We start from the raw sequence: 25,047 nt of genomic DNA, 5'->3' as shown, positions 1-25,047 counted from the left end.
CTTGTCTTGTTTATGGGTAACTTCCTAAATGACACATCCAGTTAAACTTGCAAAGATGTAGATTAGCCTTGTATTAATTTTTAACTGCCAGTGACCTTGGCATTTGAGCAGTAGCTTGCAGAATTGGAACAGTTCTGACGGCAGGGAAATGAACCTTCAACCTTTATTTCTTGTATTGTGCTGGAGGAAAAACTTCAGACATGATTGATGCAATGGCTTTAAACCATGTACTGTATGTTCTTATAAACCTTTCTAGGATATTTTGCTACAGCACATCTTTTTATGTTAATTCTAACTGCAGTAAAGTAATTAAAGCTGATTCCTGATTGAGAATTTGCCCATATACAGTTTTCTAGACCCTTATTTTTAGGTCATCATATTTTCAAACTTCATATGCTTGAGATCTTGAGATTAATATAGACATGGATAGTGTGCTTCTTCAAAAAGCTTTCCAAGCCAATTTTAAAGGCATTAATGTTGTCTTCATTACAATCAAATCTTGATGGTGCTTTTGACTTTCCTCATAGTTTTTATTGTTCATTCCTTGTACCAGTCTAGTTGCACATCTCTGCACTCTCTCTAGCTCATTAAAATCCTTCTTAAGGACTGGAGCCCAAAACTGCACTGCATATTGGCCTTGGCCTTACCAAATATCAATAAAGAGGGAAAAAACTATTTTCATCCCTTGAGTCAATGCCTGTTTTTTGTATAAGGATGCTTTATTTTTTTTAAGAAGACAATACTGCCTAGAGTCGGCTGTACAGAAAAATCTCCAAATCCTTCTTAAAGTGGACCTGTCACCCAGACATAAAAAGCTGTAAAATAAAAGTACTTTTAATTCATAGCTGTGCCTTAGGCATGGAGGTGGGGCAGGCAGTTACTTTCACTTTCCATTCAGCACTTACTAGATGTCACTGCTCTCCTGACATAGACATTCCCCCTTTCTCCTTACCATTTAAATGACTAACCAGTTCATGGGGATGGACATCAGGTCCCCCATTCTGGTGCACAAACAAGATTTTGATATGATGTGATGTGTCCACAAAATGGCTCCTGCATGCTTGCTATAATATGCTATATGAGCTTCCAAACTGACGTAAACAAGATTCAAATACTTTATATAGGGTAATTAAAGTTTATTCTGCTTGACTAAAGTGATAAAATAGGATTTGGAATATTTTTCACTAGTGACAGGCCCCCTTTAATGGAGGAAGCTCCCAGTATACTACCATTTAGTATATAACTAGCATTTCCATTTTTCTACATTTTTCAAGATTGAACCTTTGCCAGTTTGCTGCCCAGGCCTCCAGTTTAGTCAAACATCTCTGCAAAGTGGCAACATCATGTAAGGAACTTATAGTTTTGCAAAATTTTGTATCATCAGCAAAAATAGAGATAGTACTTGCAGTGCCAATCTTAACATGGCTATGAACAAATTAGAAAACAAAGGGCCAAGCACACACTCCTTCATTAAATGGTTTCACAGCAGTGTAAATAGGTTAAAATCTCTGCTTTTATTTTTGTTAAAGAGTGTTCCTGCTGTTTGACAGTAGTGCATTGCAAACTGATGACTGATATTGAAAGACCAGGTAAAGTCTTTTACTGACTCACAGCAGGAAGGTCTTGTTTGCACCTTGAAGGGTTGTATAACTTAACATTTTTATACTTTAAATACTTGCCATAGTACAAGTGTACTGTGCCATAATACTTACTGAAGGGCTAGAATACATATAAGCTGGAGGAGAATTTACAACTTACACAACTTAATACAGATACAGCTTTGGGAAAAGTTCTTAGGCATAGTAGTATGGTGGAATATGTGAAATGCATAAGGTATGAGGATACCATTCCAATAAGCTGTTTTACTATGATATCCTGTGAGTATACCTGATTGGGGCACTTATTCTATATTAAAGCTGTATTTCACTTTCTTTGATTTACTTAAGGAAATCAGATGATTGAGCAGTCTGATTATATTTGGCTCCTGATTATTTTGCCAATTATAAAGCCTATGATTAAATGTCTATGACATACAAAATGCATAAGGCTGTATCCTGATGTACCTAATAAATTACTAATCGTTTTACAATTCTGTCTGGAAGATTGATCTTTGAGTGCCTGCTCTACTACAATGTGGTTTTATCCCTAGCTGAAGGGAGGTGCACCTAGACCTCTTCTCCTACCTGGTGAGTTTAAACGTTTGAGACCTGAGAATTGTATTACACCTGATTATTTTACATCTGGTTTCCAGGTTGCACCTAGTTCACAAAATGTGTTTTTTTACTGATAGCACATTTGCACTTTATCACAATTTGGAAAATACTGTACCAGAATTAGTTTTTCTGCTGTTTCCTAATTGTGAAAAAATGTATTAAGGATAAAGAAAGTAACAGATCCAAGCTTACTAATTTGTAATTATACTGTAAAAACAGTACTCATAAGAAAAAAGGATAAACCTTTCCTGATATCCATGTAGTAGGAGTCCATATTTTATATGCATTATCCTCACATTGAACTCTCAAAATAGCAGTTGTCCAGTAAGTCATGGGACATATTTGTTGCAGCTATTTTAAGAGTCGATCTACATGTCTTGGCATATAGCTATGTAACATACTGTTCAGAATTTCACATCTTCATCAAATATATTATTTTCCCAGTGGAAGTTAATAAGTAATTTCTGCTGAACAAGAGAATGATTTTTTTTTCTTTTTGATTTTTTGGAACATTTTTAATGCTGCAGTATTATAGTACAAATACTTTCCTCTTTTTATCACTTAATCACACTGAAGAAGACTCACTCTTTTTCCTTAAAAATAATGCTAAACACATATATTGTACTGTAAATCATGTCCCTTTTAGACATGTCCCTTTTAGACATGAGTGTAGTACCATGACTTTCAGTCAGTCATGGCTTCTGTTATCCAATTGTTTGCATTTTTGTGGCACCATAAATGCATCACAGATGACAAGATTTGCATGACCATGACAACTCAAATGTACCCAGGGCCCTAAATAATGGAATTCAAGGCTAGGTGTTAAGTGCAGGACCCACTTGTCATTGTGTCCCATGCACTTATTTCTGAAAAACCATATAGTCAGCCAAGATAGATAGAGCAGAGAAGTGGTCAGGGACATTTTACCAACACTACAAGCTCCATGCAGATGTATATTATATATACGCACCCTGAGCCCCTGCATTTTAGATTTGTTAGTTTTTAGAAATGCCATTTAGCTGTTTGTGAAAATGATGATAAAGTTAGAAATCTCTATGGTGAATGTACAATGCAGAAAAGTAAAAATCCAGCAGAGACAACGGTATGTAAGTCCCTTGGCATTCAAGTCACGTTAATTAATCTCTTGGAATGATTACAAAAATACGTTGTAACTACATAATGGCTAAATAATAGGTCATTTTAATGTCATAATTAATACAGAACAGAGGGGTTTATCCCTTTTTCACAATGACCTCATATGCTTGTTATAATCTTACATCTGAAGCTTTAATATATAGATGACTGAAGCAAGAGCAGTGTTTTGATGCTTCAGTAGTAGCAACCAGTTCCGTTTATGGAATACAAGAATTTAAATCTACACAAGCTGCCAGTATATTTGCAATAATGCCTCGCAGTTTAAGTCCTGTTATAGAGAAACAAAAAATATGAAGGGTCATTTATGAATACAGCAAAGAAAAATTATCAGCATCTTTCCCCAGAATTAGTACCGAATTGTGGACATGTGGGAAGTTGTGTCCACTGTGTCAGAACAAGTGCGTGATCACGAATAGCCGCCAACATTTTCAGCAATGTGTCTCACTTCCTGCAGTTTTGTGTTTAATACAGTGTCTAGGCAAAGGGAGCACACACCAATTTATGGGACTGATCTAGGGTTGCCACCTGACCGGATTTCACCCGGACATCCTAGTTTTTGTAAGGGCTGCCACTAATTTCCAAATTAGGAAATCCAAACAGGACACTGAAGTAAATGACAATAACTGATTGCCACATAATCAGTCCTGCCCCCTGATGTAACCTGCACTACCCCCTACTTCACCCCAACCAAAAAGGTGGCTACCCTAGACTGATCATATGCCACATATTCTGTAGCATAATGAGTGGGTCTTATGAGATGTCACATAGTTAGCTGTAGTACAACTACTACATAATAGTTTTAGCCACAGATGTGGGACTGATCATGTGCACACATATTCTGCATAGTATGATGTGTAGGTCTTATGAGCAGCCACTCATAAGACATATATAGTATTTTCCTTAGTGTGAGTTCAGATGTTTGCAACAAGACTGTGCTGCTGAACTCCAGATTAATCCATATGGGAAACATTCACACATGGATAGGCTCTGCTCACTCACAAACTGTTACACTGCTACATTGCTGCCATAGTGATGAAATGGAAGTTATGTAGTAGGTACACTACAGCTAACTATGTGACTAAGAAACTGTTTATAAGGCCCACACATCGTACTATACACTGTACTATACAGACATAACCAAATCTTATTATACATTCATAACATCAGAATATAACATTGACATTGTCTAAACCAATATCCCCCTAAGCCTACGTCAGTCTGCCATTTCCTTGACCCAAGCAATATACTCTAACCGCAACATCCTGCTCAGAAGATACGCCGACAGCATCGAAATCCTTTAGAGCCTCCCCTAACTGGAGCCCGCCATTAATGCTGAATATATTGCCTGCCTCTGATTTCCCCCGATGGTCACCCACCGTAGGGGTTAAACCATAACGTCATGAGTATGCTTTTCCTAGCGGCACAGTTTTAGTACCCAGCAGACTGACAAGGGCCCGCCACTTCTGCTGTGACTAATATCTCAACTAGGTTAGATTTGCCATAACCCCCACTTCGTCCAGATCTAACCAAATACCACTCAACCCTCTTGACCACTCCTGTAAATCTCTTCTCAGGGAGGGCTGGTGGGAAACCTCTCTTCTCTCCCTGCTATCAAATGGTGGCACTCCTCAATTACATTGGCACTAAAATGTCCACCAGTGCCCACCCTTAGGCTTAACCACTCCCCTTTCCCCTAACCCCTCCAATAGGGGTCCTGCCTGTGTTAAGCCCGGGTCATTATGCCACTCCTCCTATCCTTGTTGCTATCCGTGGCATTACTGGAGTGGCTGACTAAAGGTGGACGTACACGGGCCAATAAAAGCTGCCGATCGGATCAGACGAACATCACCCAGTGGCCATAATGGGGCAAGATCTGCTTATTTGGCAACCTCTCCACTCCAGACAATGGGAATTCACACACAGTCTGTATAGAATGAGTAGGCATTATAAGCAGTTCTTTGGTTTACATAACTTCCATTTCATCACTATGGCAGCTTTGTCAAAAGCAGTGTAACAGTTTGTAAATGAGCAGAGACTACCCATGGGTGAAGTTTTCCCATATGGATTAATCTGGCATATGTGGCTCAGTAAAGCAGCTGAGTGACCCACTGGCGGATGAAGTTCAGCAGCACAGTCTTGTTGAAAAATTCTTGAAATTACTATTTTTCTGATTATATTATTGTATGACATATTATTGTATGACATGCACCTGGATTGCTGTTGGGCAAGGAACTTCGCAGTTCAGATTTTACAGTATTAATTATACAATCTCCCTAATTAATGATGGGCGAATCTGTGCTGCGAAATTCACGGAGCGGCAAAAAATTTGCGAAACACAATGGGTGTCAAAATAATTTTGATGTGAGATACAATTATTCTTCATGCAACTATTTAGTCCAAATGCATCCAAATGGGGCATCCAAATAATTTGACGCGGCAGATTTTTTGCCGGCGAATTAATTTGCTTGTGGTGAAATGTGGTAATTCGCACTGAATTCATGTGTGCCCCCCTTGACCCGCTCTGATGTGAAAGAGGTAAGCACTGGGCAGGTAAGGGGGCAGCATCATAAGACCCCTGGTATAAATAAATGTAAAGCATTGTGCAGCTCTTATATAAATCAATTATGATCCCCTAAAATAGCCCCTGCCTAAATGACCCCCTTTGTTTGCACACAGTACTCAGGAGTGGCTGCTCATATAGCCTACACATCAGGTCTGGACTGGGAATCAAAATAGGCCCTGGCATTCCAATTACAGAGAGGCCCATACAGCCCCCCACCAGCCCACTAAATAGTGACTTTCTATGGCATCCCCAGCAGCAGTCCCTCTGGCATTTGCCAGAACCCACAGATTGCCAGTCTGGGCCTGCTACATATCATACTATACAGAATGTGTGTGCACATGATCAGTCCCACATCTCTGGTTAAACCTATTATGCAGTAGTTGAACTATTGCTAAACACATTATTAAGAGACTCTGCTGTGTTAGTTCAGGCAAAGCAGCCAGACAAGCACAGTAACTTCTGGACTTTTGGAGTGGTGTAACTAGATATTACTGGGCCCCACAGCAAATTATTTTTCAGGCCCCCAAAATGTTTAGAGGGTGACCTGTTTTACCAATATTTATTGAAATTAGGTACTCCTGGGGCCCTATACCTCCTGCCCCCCCCCCTGCAGTTGCAGGGTCTACATTCTCTCTAGTTACACCCCTGATTCTGGTACATTTATTACAACATGGCAGGTAGGTGTGGCCTGTCCCATTATTGCTCTCAACTTAGACAGGAAGAGGGAAACAGGAACAGGAATGAATCGTAAGACAATGCAAAACAGCAGGAATGTCCTTAACCAAAATGCCCACACGAGCAGATTACTACAATAAGAATAGCCATGTCACCTAAAAGTATCATATTTATGTTTTGCATTCTTTTCTTTCTCTACAATCATTATATTTCTCAGCCATTTGTAAGAACTTCCAATTAGGAACCTGTAGTGTTTAACAGCAGCCCTTTTAAGGAATGATGCAACCATGTGGAGCGGAGCTGGCAACTTTTCATCTTGTTTGTTATATGGCAATCAGCTTTGTTCTTATTGGTTCGGTAATGTGACTGACAGTATTGCTTCACAGAATGGATATTGTATCTGTTTTGTGAAACTGAGCTTTCATTTTGTGGAAAGAATGAATCCTGTACTATAAAATCTTACTTTCTGTCACAAATATCTATTTTGTCATTCAAATCTAGCTTCACATGCACTAGTTAGTTACACTCTTATATATTATGTCCAAGTTTTTTTACATAATTCATTCTGTAAGTAACTTTGCACAGTCCTTAAGAGGGATATAAATGAGCTGGAGAGAGTGCAGAGACGTGCAACTAAATTGGTTAGGGGGATGGAAGACTTAAATTATGAGGGTAGACTGTCAAGGTTGGGGTTGTTTTCTCTGGAAAAAAGGCGCTTGCGAGGGGACATGATTACACTTTACAAGTACATTAGAGAACATATAGACAAATAGCAGGGGACCTTTTTACCCATAAAGTGGATCACCGTACCAGAGGCCACCCCTTCAGACTAGAAGAAAATAACTTTCATTTGAAGCAACGTAGGGGGTTCTTCACAGTCAGGACAGTGAGGATGTGGAATGCACTGCCGGGTGATGTTGTGATGGCTGATTCTGTTAATGCCTTTAAGAATGGCTTGGATGATTTTTTGGACAGACATAATATCAAAGGCTATTGTGATACTAAGCTCTATAGTTATTATAGGTATGGGTATATAGAATTTAATAAAAAGTAGGGAGGGGTGTGTGTATGTTTGCTGGGTTTTCATTTGGAGGGGTTGAACTTGATGGACTTTGTCTTTTTTCAACCCAATTAACTATGTAACTATGTAGCTATGTAACATAAGTGTGTCCGTTACATGGAGGTTATAAATTTGTGTGACAGATTGCTTGTTAAAATGTACAGAATGGAGTTCATAATATAATGACATCCTTTTGTGCACAAACCAGATTTTGTTTTCATTCTTTAATAGGAATAAGTATTTTGTATATTTTTTTATCTGTGTATGGTCACAAATACTTATATACCATGAGAGACATTAATTCTGTGTATAAGGGATAGTTTTGTATACAGAATGTATTTGGGACAAACAGCACCCTATACTAGCCCACACTGGATGACTTCCTTAAGTAGAATTTGTCTCTTCATTTTTAAAGCAAGGACTTGAGAAATAGATGCTGTTTATAAAAATAAAACACTGTTTTTCATGGCAGGTAAAAGTGTCCATAGACACAAAGATCCGCTCGTTTGGCGACATCTCTAAACAAGCCGATCTTTCCCCGATATACCACTAACGGGCATGGCTATATCGGGGGTAATCTGAACGTTCAGCCGTATGGCTGAATGATCGGATTACGATGAGAGCGCAATGGGCGCAATGGGACAAATGGGCGCAATGGGACTAAATCAAACCTGTCTGATCGACCAAACCACCGATCTCCGCCGGACAAAAAATGTTGGGACTCTCCACACACGGTCCGAAAATTGTATGAATCCTCGATTCGTACGATAGGATCTTTGCGTCTATGGCCACCTTAAGACTTGCGGCACTAGGTAGAGCCTGATTTGCTAACTTCAGATAAACATACAACTATAAGAAAAAAAGCAACTTGACAAAATTTTCAGTGTTGATTTTGCTACACCCAGTTTTTGTGACTTGTTATTGTACATTTTCATCTGCAGAAGTTAATAGAATCCATCATTGTGATCTGCTGAATCCTGAAATATAGCAAAGGAGTGTTCATAATTTTTACAATTTATGATACTTTATACCTGTAAAGTTTATTTTGGGGAAAATATGTAAAAAATTATTTCTAGTTGAGTCTGTTTTCAGAGACTACTTTATACCTGTACAGTTTATTTTGGGGGAAAGATGTAAACAAATTATTTGTATTTAGAGACGAGTAGAGATAAGTCTTTTGAAAAAGCAGTGCCTTGGGTTCAAAATATTAATTCAGAGATGTGCAACCAAAGTACCTGAAAATATGCAGAAAAATTACCTTAATTGCCTTTTTAAGGCAAATGTACAAATGTACTCAGTGACACTTCTCAGTTTATCATTTATAGGAACATATTTTTATATCAATATTGTTTTGATAGCTTTAAATGCCATTTATGTATATCAAGAAAGAGATAAAATAACCCTGAGGAAATAAAAAAAAAAGAATGATCAGTCATTTCCATTTGCATGAATGTTGTACTGAAATGATTTTTACTTTTTACATCATTCTACTGCAATAACTAAGCTCTGAGAGTGTTTTTATAGTTGAAACAGAAGATCCTGTCTATGCTTGGCATGAAGGATTGCCATGCTTTTTCAGACACAACTTTTAAGTCCAAGGATACTGACTGCATTTTTTGTGGGTCTAAAGGAATTGTGGTAAAGAGCAAATGCATTATTTTAACTATCTTTGACACAAAGTCGTTGAGAAATATCATAAAGAAATTGATTGATTGGTTGCCAGATTGGTTGCAAATAATTTATTATAAAAACAAAATTGGGAAACTATATTGTGTGAAATATAGAATTTGATTTATATGAATGAATTGTTCAATTGTTCTAGGATATCAACAAAATAAGACCAGTGTGAAAGCTGATTCAGTTTAGCCAGATAAAAGCGACTTTAACAAATATTTGCTGGGGGGCAAAACAAAGTTTATGAAGTCCTCATTCTAAATACAGAGGTTGAATGTGGGGAAATGCTTTGTTTATTTTGCATTGACACAAGAAGAATGCTAAGTAAGGCTGCAGTAATTAATGCACAAATGATTTACAGCATTGGCATGAGCCTGCTTGCAATTTCAGTACCGCATTCTATGAAAAGCCAGTGTAAAATGCAAGACATTAAATTATGAGAATAAATTAGATTTGCAGGGTTCCCAAGCCTGGGGGTGGGGTGTCATTCCTTTTAGTTCAACTCTCTCAATCCCAGTAATTAAGAAAACAAAAAGAGTGTGAGTCCTGCCTTAACCACTCCTTTTATGTACAAGATAGGTGTAGGGACAATAATCTTGTAAGCATTGTAGGGACCTCTTCCTACCAAACATGGCTATACTTCTTTTGAAGTCTATGCAATCTTTGTTTTGTTAATGTTTTGTAAAATACATGCTTATAGCGCTATATAAATAAAGATATACATAAAGATATTCAAGCAATAGAGGCCCACTACTTTCAAGGGTGCACAGTGGTGAAAACAACTAACTTCTTCTTTTTCTTTCCCCTATCATGTGCCTTCTGTTTTAAGAGTTGGAATATTCTCAAAAGTCATTGACCACCCACATTTATCTGTTATCTTTAGAGGAGAGAAAAAGAGATGGTACCCCAGCTGATGTTCCCTTTTGGTGTGTGAAATCACTTTTCAAAACTATGCTCTTTTTAAGAAATTGGGCACAGAAAAGTGTATGGGTCAATATAAGGACACCAAATTAAAATAATAAATAACCCCTCATATGTTGCATTTAAAAAGTAAAAAATTGGAAATATATGTTATTCAGTCAGCAGCTTGGCTAAGATGAAGAGATTATAGACTTTAGTATGCCGTTTCCTATAAGGGTTAGTCCACATGAGGAGATTCGGGGAGATTTTGTCGCCTGGCGAGGCAACTTTGGGCGACTATTGAGATTAGAAACCCTCACACCCCAGGGACTAAACAGGGAATACGATTTACAAGCTATTTTCCGGGTGTAATTGTTTTTAAAAAATGTGTTTTTTAAAATTTGTGTCTTACAGATTTTTAAAACTTGGGCAAACTTGTGATGATTTATCCATTTAAGAGTTAACTGGATATCTACTTGTGACATTGTAGCAAACCTGTTGAAAATTGTAACTAATTTGTAACAAGAAGCCAGTAGATGGCGCAATATGTTTCTCTATAAAAAGCTGTGTTGTTGAAGTGTCTGGTAAGCTTGAAAAAAGGCTCTGTGTAGCCTGAAACGTCGCTTATCCAGGTCCTGCCAGTGTTCCAATAAAGGCATTTTTATCTATAAGAAAAAATTTGTGGTGCTGTACTTCAATCAATACTTGAAGCAACTTTGGGTGACTATTGAAATGCATTGCCGCATGTGCTTTAGCGCAGGCGACTTTTCATTGTAACTTATGGGAAAACACACTGAGGCAGTTTGAGGAGATTGACGCTCAGAAGACGAGGCGATTAATCGTCAGGCGACAAAATATCCCCGAATCTCCTCGTGTGGCCTTACCCTAAAAGGGCCCCAAATACAAATGGGAGTAATGTATAAGGTGAAACAAAGTACTCCAAGTAAAGAACAAATAAATCACATGGTCCATCTTACCTTGCTTTTTAGCATTTGGAATCGAGATATAGCGATATGTGTAGTATGTGAGGGATTTGATAAGTCTGTATGATGCAAATGTGCACAGCAATTTAAATATTCAGTGGTCTTGTCAAAAATTATTGCATTTACATTGGTCTTATTACAACCACCTGCCCTTTTGTTTTTGTAGATTTTGCTTCCTATTCCAAACTAAATAAATGTAATGAACTTAAGGAGCTTATTTATAGAAATCTGTGGAAAGCTTATTAACCTAGAAGATTGTTGGTTGAGTAGTAAATTATGAATCCATAGGCCGACCTGTAAAATTTTATTTTCTGTTCTTACAGTATATAGCACTACTCATTTGTCAAGTGAAGCCTCTGAAACCCAGAAGACACTCAAAGATCTTAGGGTTTATGTGATATTCTGCCTATAATTGCTTCCTTTCTCTGTTGAAGTAAATCTTAACTATTATATTAGATCTTATAGCATAGAGTTCCCGGATTGCCCTCAAGGGTAGACAAAGAAGCCACATCTATAGTACTGAAATACGAGTACTGAGCCCCACAGGTAGATGGTCTAAGATCTAGATTCTAGTAAATACACTAGGGAACCTATAATCACATAGGGAACTTGTAGGCCTCAGTAACCAGCACACTGGAAATAACATCACTGACACACACATGCAAAAAGAATAACATGCACCTGAGCTTGCAGATGATTTTCCAGAATGGATGTTAGATTGTTTCCATATTGGTGCATCATTAGCAAGTTGCAGTGGACATTACTACTATGCTGCATTGCAGGTAAACAGCATGGTGATTTGCTTCCAATTTTGCACATCACACTGTGGTTGTAGATGAGCCTCTAAGTCTTATTGAAAGCATATTTGTTGTGATTAATCAGGATTCTTAAAAGGGATGTTCAGCTATATAAGATATACTTTTAAATAATGTCATATAACGTATTTGCAATTTATAGTCATTAAAAATATATGTAGTTTACCATGTTAAACTGCATTTCTGCAAATCCAGATACACTCTCTCTCAGCACTCTGCATGGGATCACAATTTACTACCTCACTAGTTGTCTACTATGCATTTATTTTAATGACAATTACAAATATATTTTATATGAAGAAAATGGTTGTTTTAGAGTATATCTTGTAACAATCTGTAAAAATCTCTTTTAATAATAAAGAACTGTTCATATACTGTACAATGTCTGCTTACAGAGGTAATTGAATGTTTGCGAACCCTTTGGCATGATTAATATTTTTGCATAAATATGATCTGATCTGTTGTTTTTTTTTTGCAATTCTTAAACGAGATAATAACATCCAATTTAACATACACAAACATGATGTTTGTTCATTTATTTATTTTGGAAAATGTTCTATAAGTTACATATTTGTGTGCAAAAGAACTTCTAGGATTCTCAGTTCATTTGAAGGGTCAAGTTTTTCCATGAATGCCATGCTAATCAAGTGTTTCATTGGCCCGAACTGCCTTTCTTATAGAACTGAAATCTGGTTCTTCCCTATTAAAGTCTTCTCTTAAAGGGGTGGCTCACATTTAAGGTAATATTTAGTATGTTATAGAACGGACAATTCTAATTGGTTTTCATTATTTATTTTTTATAGTTTTATAGTTATTTTCCTTTTTCTTCTGACTCTTTGCAGCTTTCAAATGGGCGTCACTAAAAAACAAATGCTCTGTAAGGCTACAAATGTATTGTTTTTGCTACTTGGTATTCCTCATCTTTCTATTTAACCCCTCTGCTATCCATATTCTAGTGTCTTATTCAAATCAATGCATGGTTGCTAGGGGAATTTGCACCCTAGCAACCAGATTGCTTAAAATGCTGTTGCTGAATTAAAAAACTAAATAACTCAAAAACCTTATATAATAAAAAATAAAAACCAATTGCAAATTGGTTTAGAATATAGCTCTCTACATCATACTAAAAGTTATCTCAAAGGTGAACAACCCCTTTAACAACATAGATTTGTGGAAATGTGTCATGGCTTCAACAAAGGAGATCACACATTCACCAGGTTAGAAAAGGTTACAAAACCATATATAAAGAATTTGGAATCAAATAGAATTGTGTTATACTCCAGGAGAGCTCAAAGTACCCCAGTTTAATGACTAAAAGTATCACGGCATGGAACTTCATTGCTGCCTCTTGACCAGGACGGCTTACCATCATTAATGGAACTAAAGATTCGGAATTGTACCAGCAAATTCTGCAGGAAAATGTTCTCTTGAAGAAATGACACTCAAAACAAGGACAAGACAAGGACAATCTATGGTTAAAGCAGAAAAAAAGTAAACTTCTTGGACAAGGCGAGTCATAGTACTTACTGTAATCCTATAGATATTGTAAAAGACCTGAAGTTGGCAGTTAATGTGAGGAAGCCCACCGATATCCCTGCACAAAAGCTGTTCTGTCATATGAAATGGTCTAAAATGTCTTCAAGTCAATGTGCAGGACTGATCAACAGTTATTGGAAACATGTTGTTGCAAGTATCGCTGCACAAGGGGAGTATTAATTTCTGAAAAAAAGGATTACATTCTTTTGCCTTTGCCACACAAAAATGTAACTTTGGATAGTTTTAAAAAAAGTATAATATTTTTGCCTCATCTGTTTGGGTTTTTATCATCTCGACTTGCATGAAAAACAGATCACATTTAGGGATATATACAGCAATATTTAAGCATCTCTATAGCACTATATGTTAGTGTCTTATGGAATATACAAATATATATATATATAGAGAGAGAGAGAGAGAGAGAGAGAGAGAGAGAGAGAGAGAGAGAGAGAGAGAGAGAGAGAGAGAGAGAGAGAGAGAGAGAGAGAGAGAGAGAGAGAGAGAGAGAGAGAGAGAGAGAGAGAGAGAGAGAGAGAGAGAGAGAGAGAGAGAGAGAGAGAGAGAGAGAGAGAGAGAGAGAAGGGAAAAGATATTTCTATGTGCATTTCCTATTATTTAAAAGCTACATACATTTAAGATAGTCTTACTGACTAATGTCTTCTCACATTCAGTCCTACAAATTCATCCTACCATGTAAGTAATTCAGCTCTGTCAGGATTTAAATCTGGGGTTTTTCAAGGCCAGGGTGAAAACATATTCATTTCAGTTTTTGTTTTGACTGCACATGTATACTGTTATCAGGTTGCAGCCAACTTCTGAGAGTGTCTCTGCCTGCCTTCCAGAGGCTGTGAATCATGAAGTTCTTGTGGATAGGCATAGGCATGTTGAGCCAATGAATTCCAGCAATACTGATACGTTGCTTATGCATAGAATTAGTAATGTCATTGTAGGTCACACTTTTTACTGTGGAGCCAGAGAGTCGCAGCTTCAAAGCTAATTGACTAAGATCCAATGAGCTAATGTTGTATAAAAGGGAATTTTTATACTACATTTTTTTATTCCAGTTTACAGTAACTTCCAACAAAGCTTGATGTTTTGTAAAAGAGCTGATTTGCATTGATTTTTGCTATAGTTTTTGCCAAGTAATAAAAATAATTAGCTTTTCCATGCAAGCATGAAATGAAAACATGACATCTATTCACTGAAGGTGGGAAAGCAAGAGAGACAGTGTACACTACAAATCAAATGTGTTTCTTGTTAGCAGGTCTCACAGCCCCTAGACTAAATTATCACTGCCTTGTAATATAATAGTGAGGCTCGTTTGCTAACACTATAGTAACCAGTCACAGCATTTACCAGTTACCTTTGATGAGTTGACTTTAAGTTATATAATGATAGTAAATCATTCATTGGTTGTTATTCTTAACAAGGGGGATGTCTTAACCCCCTCTATTCTGGTATGATAAATTCATATTATTAGCACTACCCTATAGTGTGTTTTATGTTTCATTGGTTGTTATTGCACTGGTGCAAATGCTCCCTGAGTTAATAAATGAGCTTCGGTCGAATATATTATATTCATACAATAGCCCCCACAAGTTACATTTAAAATTCATTTATAATAAACAGAGGTCTTAAAAGAATTTAAAAAACAAGGGTTACATAATAAACTGGATCAGAAGGTCCTTCTCACAAGAGCTTACAATCTAAACTGTTTGGATTGTTTTAACTTTGTAGAATAGAATTTACCTCTGTAAAGGCATGTTTGCTGTTTGGAAGCTTTGCTTAGCTATCAATACAGTGTGCAAAATAATTGACACAATCTGCCTTTTTTTGCAGTTTGCCTATTGCATGGGACATTGTGCAAATAGCTGCAGGCCTCTGCACTCCAAAACAGACCTGGGGACTGTGACTTGATTTGAACGCTGCTTGCAATAGGCAATCCCTTAAAAGATGTGGATGGAGGAGGCACATTGTCGCCCACTACCATCATTCAAACACTCTAGATATGGGACACAGGAGAAGTTGCAACTTGTTGCAACTTGTATAGATGCCTTATCCTTACTGCATGCTTTAAGGTTGCCATTGGAAGAATGTAACACAATAGGGACCGATTCATACAGATTCACACAATTGTGCTTGTGTTTTGATGTAAATCGGAATTGCGCTAAAAATGTTGGTAGGAAATTGCAAAATTCATCAAATTTTAGATGCCTTTGATAAACACGGTGTTATAGTCATTCAATTTCACTTCCCTTTCTCATTATACTTTTGATTTTAGCTTCTTCCTGGCATTCAAAATGAGCAGCAGAAAAAAAAACGGAGAGCTCCACCACCGCCAACTGCCCCGATGCCAAATGATAAGAATGAAGAAAAGGAGGAGAACGGAAAAAGCTCCACAGGTGAGTATTAAGAAACTTGCACACAGAAATGCATGATATGTTATATGGTTGCTGTAACTGCATGCCTAATTAAAATGCATTGGTTTCTCTAGTGATTCTGGGTGGACATTTCCTAAACTAACAAGATTCTAAATGAATGTTTGTTATTTTACTAATGTTTATCTTTAGGTATATGTGAACATTTTCTGTGTAATAATTTCAGTTACAAAAATATGGTGTGAGCAACCGAGAGATTGTTTAAGTAAAACAGAGTGCATCCCTGTACTTGGGCCATTTCTTACATGTCTTTAGACAGATTTTTCTTTTCACATTGGAATAACGAACCATTTTACAAAGTTTCAGTGGTAACTTGCAGCGTCCCGGGAAATATGAAACCCAGTTTTACATAAGGCTTGGTAACAATACCATATTTATATACATTTTGTAAAATTAGTTTAACAGCTCTACCAATCTACACAATAATATTCAGGATTATAGAAGAAAATTGGTGAAGTGATTTTGAAAGTGGATGACACTAGCATCTCGTCCTCTTTATTCCCCCATCTACCTTGTTCATTTGTTTTGAACCACTGGGGTCTGGACGTCCAGCAGTTTCAAATAACTGTAAAATTGTACCACGTATTTAATCCCCGATGTACCAGATTTAACAAGCAAATGCAGATGCAGCAGGGTGGCATGCCTCCACTGAAATTGTGCCACAATAGGCCAGGACTTTGTGATCTTTCTACAAATCCAAGCCTGTCTACCAGAGCTGCAATCAAACTAATATCTGGCCTGAGAAAAGAGAACCATTTTGTTTTAGGGATTGTTTTCCTTGGGGTAGCATATAATGCAAGTTTATTAATGGAAGTTTGACTCTTTCAGTACAAGATAGCTATTTCTCCAATCAGATCTGCAACAGGAGGGCAAGTACCTAAAAATGGTGGGAATAGGTGTGACTGCTACCTACTGCCTGGGGCAACCAGATAGTCCAAATAAACCTATCTGCAATGTTGAAGACTGTTTCACAGGGACTTATCTTGGGAACCCTGCACCCCCGGCCACCAACACACACGGACCCCCCACATTTGTAGGTTTCACACCTGTGTCTCCCAGTGCACCATTGATCCATGTCTTAAGCTTGCCATACACATACCAGGAGTATCATACAAAATGAAGACTTATTGGTATATGTGTAATGACTATAGATCCCTACTGAGACCCAGGATGGCCAACTGTTATTTGCATAAATCAGAAATAAACTGCAGCGCATAAGAGGGTGGTGAAGACTGTAAAATCTTTGTTCAACATCCATAATACTGAAATCCAGATAAAAAATTAGGGAAAGAAATGAAGTTACCTTTTAGTTGGGAAAAAGCAGGATTTTCAGTAGTGTAGACTCCCACACATGAGCTGCCTGATGGTCCTTCCTCTAGATCAGGGATCCCCAACCTTTACAACCCGTGAGCAACATTCATAAGTAAAAGGAGTTGGGGAGCAACACTAGCATGAAAAATGTTCCTGGAGTTCCAAATAAGGGCTGTGATTGGTCATTTAGTAGCCCCTATGTGGATTGTCAACTTACATTGAGGCTCTGTTTGGCAGTACACCTGGTTTTAATGCAATAAAACTTGGCTCCAAGCCTGGAATTCAAAAACAAGCACCTGCTTTGAGGCCACTGGGAGCAACATCCAAGAGATTGGAGAGCAACATGTTGCTCGCGAGCTACTGGTTGGGGATCACTGCTCTAGATCAAGTTCACCATTTTGCAGGTAAATGGTGCAAAAGCTACAGCCAGAAGTCTAATAAACAATACAGATATGTAGTATAATCATATAGGGCTTCATTCAACCTGTTCTCTAGAAGTAAAGATGAGCTTATAATCTGCTTATTCCCCATGGTGGTATGTTTGCAATGTTATAGTTTGCAATGTATTTACTTGGCACTATTTAAATCCACTGTCCTCCCATTATTTATTTTTACCAACCAAAACTGAGTACTTATCCGGCATTTGAATGAACTGGCAGACAATCAACTAATCAACATATGAGTTGGGTTTGTTTAGATATTTCTTTGGCAGGGCAGAAGGTCCTGTCAGCTAGGGACTACTTTGGTCAGTGTATTCAGTACAAACCCACTGGCATTTTGCTGGGCCCAAAACCAATATAATCCCTTTGTTGACTTGAAGGTTGAACACACCAGTGGCCAAAATCCTCAGCCACAGTCTATTTAACTAAACAATTTTGTCTGTATTGAAAAATACAATATATAAGAAATTAGAATTTACTTTTTGTTCATTCTGAGCTTGATATAAAGGAACCAGTTAGTCAGAATTATAAACAATTTCAGAGACTAGTACATGCTTCAAGACTTCTCAAATCTTTGCCAAATATACAGCTGTTATGTTTTGTTCCAATTGAACACAAAAAAAGAGTCAGCAGGAAACAAGTCAGTATATTTATTGTTGTAACTGATAGAATATGTACAGCTCCATGGCCCTAAACAACCCTGACCTACTTAGTTAAAGGGAGCTTCTGCAAATAGAAACAAAAGTTTGCCGTGTAGATTCAGATAATAATTATCTGGATATTAAATCACATTATCCAGGCTATCCTTAGCTGAAATATTATCTATTTGTGCTTTATAAGCAGATGTAGTATTTCCATTCCAAGAAAACAGCAGTTCCTATGCCGCATAAATCTGCCACCTAACAATCAATATTAAATAGAAATATTTTCTCTTGGGTTTATATTTGTAGTTTCCTCTACTCTGTAAAAGAGTTATATTGCAAATCTCTTATATTTTGGAGACTCTCATCTGTAAAGTATTTATTGTATGCACACATATGAAGGAAATGATGGTATCTTTCTGTTGCAAGCATTAGGATTAAATCAATTTCTCCAAATAAAAATGTAAATTATTCATCTGCGTTGTCATTCCTGATTTTTCTAATATATACAGCCACCTCCAAACCAGGCAGTAGCACTAGGGTTCCTACAGCAGCCTATATCAATTGATGAGGTCCACAGTGCATTTAAACAATTTGATGCATACGTTAGTGATGTGCGGGTTGACAAATTGTTGACCCTCACTGACCCTAACCTGCCACTCAAATCCCGCACCTGACCCAGCCTGTGGGTCTGCTTCTATTTATATACCCACGCCCTTCTTGCCCCCCATCTCTGACATTACAGAGGGGGCTGTCTATAAATAGATGCCAACTTATGCTGAGATGGGGCACAGTTAGGTCATGGTGCATCTCCTTCTGGAGCCTGTAGTAACAATGGAATCATGCATTGTGAGTAATATACATTACAACAGTGCTCAACATTGTACTTCGCATACTGTGGTAAGGTAAGTAAATAGGGACATATGTCTCAAAAACTGAACTGCCAGTTCATTACAACTTTTTCCAAAGGAGAGCTCCAAGTTTTTATACAAATGCAACTGTGGGTTCTATGTGGAATTCTGTAGTAATTTATCTTTTCATACTACAACATATTATAAATATATCCTACAGTGTAAAAAAAAAGGTCTATAGATGATCCCACTACAGCTATCTTTTACTTAATATTGCAAAAAACAAAAATGGGCTGTGTTGCTCAAACATGTCTATAAACTCATATCATCATTAAAACCTGTGGTACCCAGCAGTGTGCTTTGGGGTGATTATCAGTTACTGTCTACCTGTTTTGCTTTCCTTTCAGATGGATAGAAATCCATGGCAGGTAGCAAACAAATAACATGTAGTTGGTGTGCCATTACCTTGAGATTACCCAAAACTCTAGTGCAATGTAGGTGACTGATTAAAGAGTTTAAATAATGATACATACACAGGAATTGATTCAACCTTTTTTTCAGTGGCTACCAAGGGTTTGAACATCACCATGTGCAATGCCATTCATCTGCTGCAGTAGATTCTAGAGAAGTGTAAACTTGACTTCTGGATTCATCAATGGCATTTCACTGATGACAATATCAGTGTTTGCATTTGCCAAGAGTACATTACCTGTCTGAATGCATGATGCTGATGGTTTTTGGTGGAGAAGAACTAATGGTCTGGTCTGGAGTGGGGGTGTGTGGTTCTATTATTTAGGCCAGGACCCCTTCTTCCATTGAAATAAAACATTAATGCTACAGCATACAATAACAATCTTGATTATTACATTTTTCTTTCCTTATGGAAAGTCTGGGGAAAGGTGTTTCCTGTTTCAGCACAAAAATGCCCTTATAAACAAAGTGAGATCTAAACAGAGTGAGTTTGCTGAGATGGGCATGATAGAACTTAACTGACGTACACAGGGCCCTGACCTTAACCCAACTAAACACTCATAGAGCTGTTATAAGAGCAAAGGGAGGATCAAATTCAAAATAATACCCGGAGAATGACCTGCAGGCAGGTGGCTGGATACCTTTTCTGCTGTCAAAGTTTTTTTCAAATCACAGAACATAACCTTTAGGGTTGTGTGATGCATTTTTACCACAGCTACTTAGAGGTATGATCAAATGCCACAAATTACTTCCCTGCTAAAAGGACTTTCCTTAAACTACCTTTATTTTCTCATAAAGGGTATTGATTTTTGAAAAATATATGTGTTTTTGAACTGCTTACTGCACAAGGAATGTAAAAACGATTTAAAAAATCTAAATATTTGTAATGCAGGCTGATTTATTCACCGAACAAACCGTTTTTAAACTTAAAGTGGACCTGTCACCCAGACACAAAAATCTGTATAATAAAAGTATTTTTCAAATTAAACATGAAATCCAATTTCTAGTTTTTATTAAAGCATTCATAGCTGTTGTAAACTCATTTAAAAATCTCAGCTGTCAATCAAATATTGTCTGCCACTCGGCAGGGCAGACAATTACTTTCACTTTCCATTCAGCACTTCCTAGAAGTCATTGCTCTCCACATATTCCCCCGTTCTCTTTACCATTTAATTATGTAACCAGGGCATGGGGATGGACATCAGGTCCCACATTCTGGTGCGCAAACAAGATTCTGAGATGATTCAAGGCTTGCCTTAATAACAGTGTGCACAAAATGACTGCTGCCTTCTTGCTATAATTTTGAAATCTCAGACTGAAGGAAGCAAAATTCAAATAATTTATATAGTGTAATTTAAGTTAATTTTGCTTGACTAATGTGATAAAATAGGATTTTGAATAATTTTTTTGGGTGACGGATCCCCTTTAAATGAGTTTTTCGTGATTGCTAGCATTTTCACAAACAAACTTGAATCAGAAAAACTTGATCATGTTAGTTTGTGGTGAGTAAAAAGCATTTTGTCATTGTCATTTCAGTTATCTACGGTACATTTGTGTAAAAAAAAAAAAAAAGGGTAACTGTATAAAGATCTTAAAAAAATAAATTAGCTTAAAGACTAAAATACACCTTCCTTTGACTTTAATAAACTCATCAGGTTTCATTTGCCATTGATGTTTTCATTTAATTGTTCAAGATGTTTCGAAAATTCGAGTTTGTAAAACTCAGATTCAAAATAATTTTATATTTTTTTGCTGCAGTTTTCTTAAACTGCAGAAAAAAACGCCATTTTGAATTTTATTACATTTGTCCCTTAATATAGCTGTAGTTCTTCGTTTCTATGATTAATAGAAAAAGCAAACATCAAACAACCAAGCAATAATTTCTTTGCTCTCAATTAGATGACTTTTCAGATTCAACTCCATAAGAAACACATATTTCCTAAATCAATTTAAAATTTCCCTCTATTGAGTTTTCATGAGATAAACCCTAAAATAAGATCTGACCATATGGGCCAGTTTGAGGAGGAAAATATATTTCATGATACACATACAGTATTTATTCATAATGTGAAAATACCTCTGAAGTCTGTGGGGAAAATCTAAAATTGAACTTGAATTAAACAACTTGACCCATAATGACATCTTTATAGGGTTTTTTAGGGGGCTACATTTCCATGTGTCTAAAGCAGTCAACTGCTTGGGATGTGCGAATTTTAATAAATAACCCATTTATTACTCTTTACATAGGTAATGGACGACAGGTTCCACAAAAGCCCCCAAGAGGCACCACACGAAGTCCACCTCTTTTAGTGATCCCCCCACCCCCACCTTACCCTCCTCCTGATTATGGTAATCTGGACCCGCCTGTCACTGAAAATGGAGTAGTCGTAACAGAACAGCCCAAGTTTGTACCTGTACCTGCGAAACGTAGGTGTATAAGTCAAACCATATCTACTCCTATCAGCTCCACTTTCACTTTTATATTAGCTACTTTTTCGCTATGGTCTGCCTGACCATTTATCTATCCCTTACACAGTTTCACACTGGGGTTATTAAGAGATCACTGGGGTTATTAAGAGATATATATATATATATATATATATATATATATATATATATATATATATATATATATATATATATATATTATAGATAACCAGTGGCTTCTATGATCATTTAACACAAGAATTCAAGTGATCTTTAAATTACCTCTTTCATTTCAAACCTTATTTTTGGCACTTTAATTTCTTTTCCTTACAGTTTAATGCTCTTGCTTTTTTAACTGGGATTAATTTTTCTATAGGTAATTGTGGTTTCTTTCTTAAGGTAATATCTACTTTCTCTTGAAAAAAAAAACATTATCCATTTGCTTATTATCTGAAGGAATACGTAATAATGGCAAATGAAATGTACATATTCATGTTAATTTTGATATATGAATGGGATTGCTTATTGGTATCCTGGGATATGGAACTTTCCGTATTTTAAAGCACCATGCCTAACTGAAAAACATTTATATGGCATTAACATGAGCTTTTAAATATTTCAATATAATAAGTTGAAGGCATGGTCTAATTAAAGAAGTTAAAAATAAAACAATGACTATGTGCATGTATGTATGTATTATCTTTAAAGGAGAAGGAAAGTGATTTGCCACTAGGGAGTGCCAACAGTTAGGCACCCCCAAAGTGGCAAATACAAAATGATTGTATTTACTTACCTGACACCCCGGGCCAGTGCACCCAAATTCACCGGCCTGGGGTTCTTCAACTTGCACCATGGAGTGGTCACCATGGAGAGGAACACCATGGAGTGTTCCTCTTCCTGCTTCTTCACACATTTCCCGGGGGCAGACGTATGCTCAGTAGAACAAAATAGCCGGCTTTTTCTTTAAGATTCGCCTTTTTGCTCTACTGCACATTAGCATCCACGAGAAGAAAGAATAAGCAGGAAGAGGATTGCCAGGCCGGTGGAGTTTTCTGCTAATAGGAGCACCGGCCCAGGGTGCCAAGTACAATCACTTGGAGTGCCTAACACCCCCAAGTTGCACATGATATTCCTTCTCTTTTAAAGGAGAATTCAACCGTTAACGAAAAAAAAACCTACCCCCCCCTACCCTACGTAGACCCCCTCCCTTCTCCCCCCCAGCCTAGCTGCCCCCTCCAGGGAAATGCCCAGAACTTTTTACTTACCCCTCAGTGCAGATTCAGGGATCGCAGTTCATAGCAGCCATCTTCCGGGTCTTCGGTATTCTGAGACCAGCGAAACGGCGCATGCGCCAAAATGGACGGAAATTACTGAAGCACCGGAAGAAGACACGAAGACCCAGAAGATGGCTGCCATGAACTGCCATCCCTGAATCTGCACCGAGGGTTAAGTAAAAAGTTAGGGTCATTTCCACGAGGAGGGGGGGCAGCTAAGCTGGGAGGAAGGAGGGTCTACACAGGGTAGGGTTTTTTTAAGTTAACAGTTAAATTCTCCTTTAAAGGGATTTTTCGCCTTTAAATTAATTTTTAGTATGATGTAGAGAGCAATTGTTTTTGTTTTGTTTATTTGTGGTTTTTGAGTTATTTCGTGTTTTTTCAGCAACTGACCAGTTTGCAATTTCGGCAATCTGGTTGCTAGGGTCGACAATACCCTTGCAAATATGCACTGATTTGTATAAAAGACTGGAATTTTAATATGAGAGGTCTCGAACAAAAGACGAGTAATAAAAAGTAGCAATAACAATTGCAGCCTTTAAGAGTGTTTGATTTTAGATGGGGTCAGTGACCCCATTTAAAACCTGGAAAGCTTGAAAGAGTCAGAAGAAGAAGGGAAATAATTCAAAATCTATAAAAAATGAAAAAAATTAAGACCACTTGCTTAGAATTAGACATTCTATTACATACTAAAAGTTGTCCTAAAGGTGAACCACCCCTTTAACAAACTGATACATTTTGGTGTGAATGGCTGTAGGTAAGGAACAGAAGCATACAATAACATAATCTGTGTCCAAGTGTTTTCCTGTAGCAATAAAAAGATTATTCTTTAACATATCTGGAGAAACATTTCAGTACTGATGTAAGTATTCATCTGTGAACTGAAAGTGCTATGTATAAATTATATATACTTGGGAGTCTTGGCTTCAAGTGTTTCCTTACTTGGTGAGCTGGTTTGGCTGTCTCATTTCAAGCTATAGTATTACACCAACAAAACTGTAGTGCAGCATCTGATAGCTCATACTGAAACAGGCTGAATGAATACTAGAAATACTTTAATAGTATTAGGGATGCACTGAATCCACTATTTTGGATTCAGTCAAACTCCCGAATCCTTCATGAAAGATTCGGCCGAATACCGAACCGAATCTGAATCCTACTTTGCACATGCAGATCAGGGAATGGGAAGGGGAAAACATTTTTTACTTAATTGTTTTGTGACAAAAAGTCACACAATTTCCCTCCCCGTCCCTAATTTGCATATGCAAATTAGGATTCGGGTTGGCCGGGCAGAAGGATTCGGCTGAATCCGAAGCCTGCTGAAAAAAGCCGAATCCTGGCCGTATCCCGAACCGAATCCTGGATTCGGTGCATCCCTAAATAGTATACATTTTTGCAGTCAATCTTTTTTGCAGTCTAGTATTTATTTGTGACTTTTTTATATAGCAATAGACTTTATGAAAATGTTTTTTTCAAACACATATGCCAAGATTAGTCATTCTGCAATTTTTGTCAGGGAAAAGTATTTTTTGCAACAGGTATTCAGGCTATATATATACAGTATATATATATATATAATGGGGAACCAATCCTGGTTAAGGTGAGATGGTCTGAAAGGAG

General features: G+C 37.3%; 1 protein-coding gene across 3 annotated transcripts in view; it reads left to right on the top strand.

Annotated features, from left to right (window-relative positions):
* cobl.L (cordon-bleu WH2 repeat protein L homeolog) overlaps positions 1 to 25,047 on the top strand; it is a 212,109-nt gene that overhangs the window by 129,650 nt on the left and 57,412 nt on the right. For 2 of the 3 annotated variants that reach the window (XM_041565255.1, XM_018266224.2), the window contains 2 exons: positions 15,856 to 15,976; positions 21,974 to 22,153. In XM_041565255.1, the coding sequence (XP_041421189.1) occupies positions 15,856 to 15,976; positions 21,974 to 22,153 (301 nt within the window). 3 annotated transcript variants of the gene reach the window in all.

The sequence above is a fragment of the Xenopus laevis genome, chromosome 6L (assembly GCF_017654675.1).
Source record: "Xenopus laevis strain J_2021 chromosome 6L, Xenopus_laevis_v10.1, whole genome shotgun sequence".
Taxonomy (NCBI): Eukaryota; Metazoa; Chordata; class Amphibia; order Anura; family Pipidae; genus Xenopus; species Xenopus laevis.
This window is presented reverse-complemented; position numbering and strand designations above follow the sequence as displayed.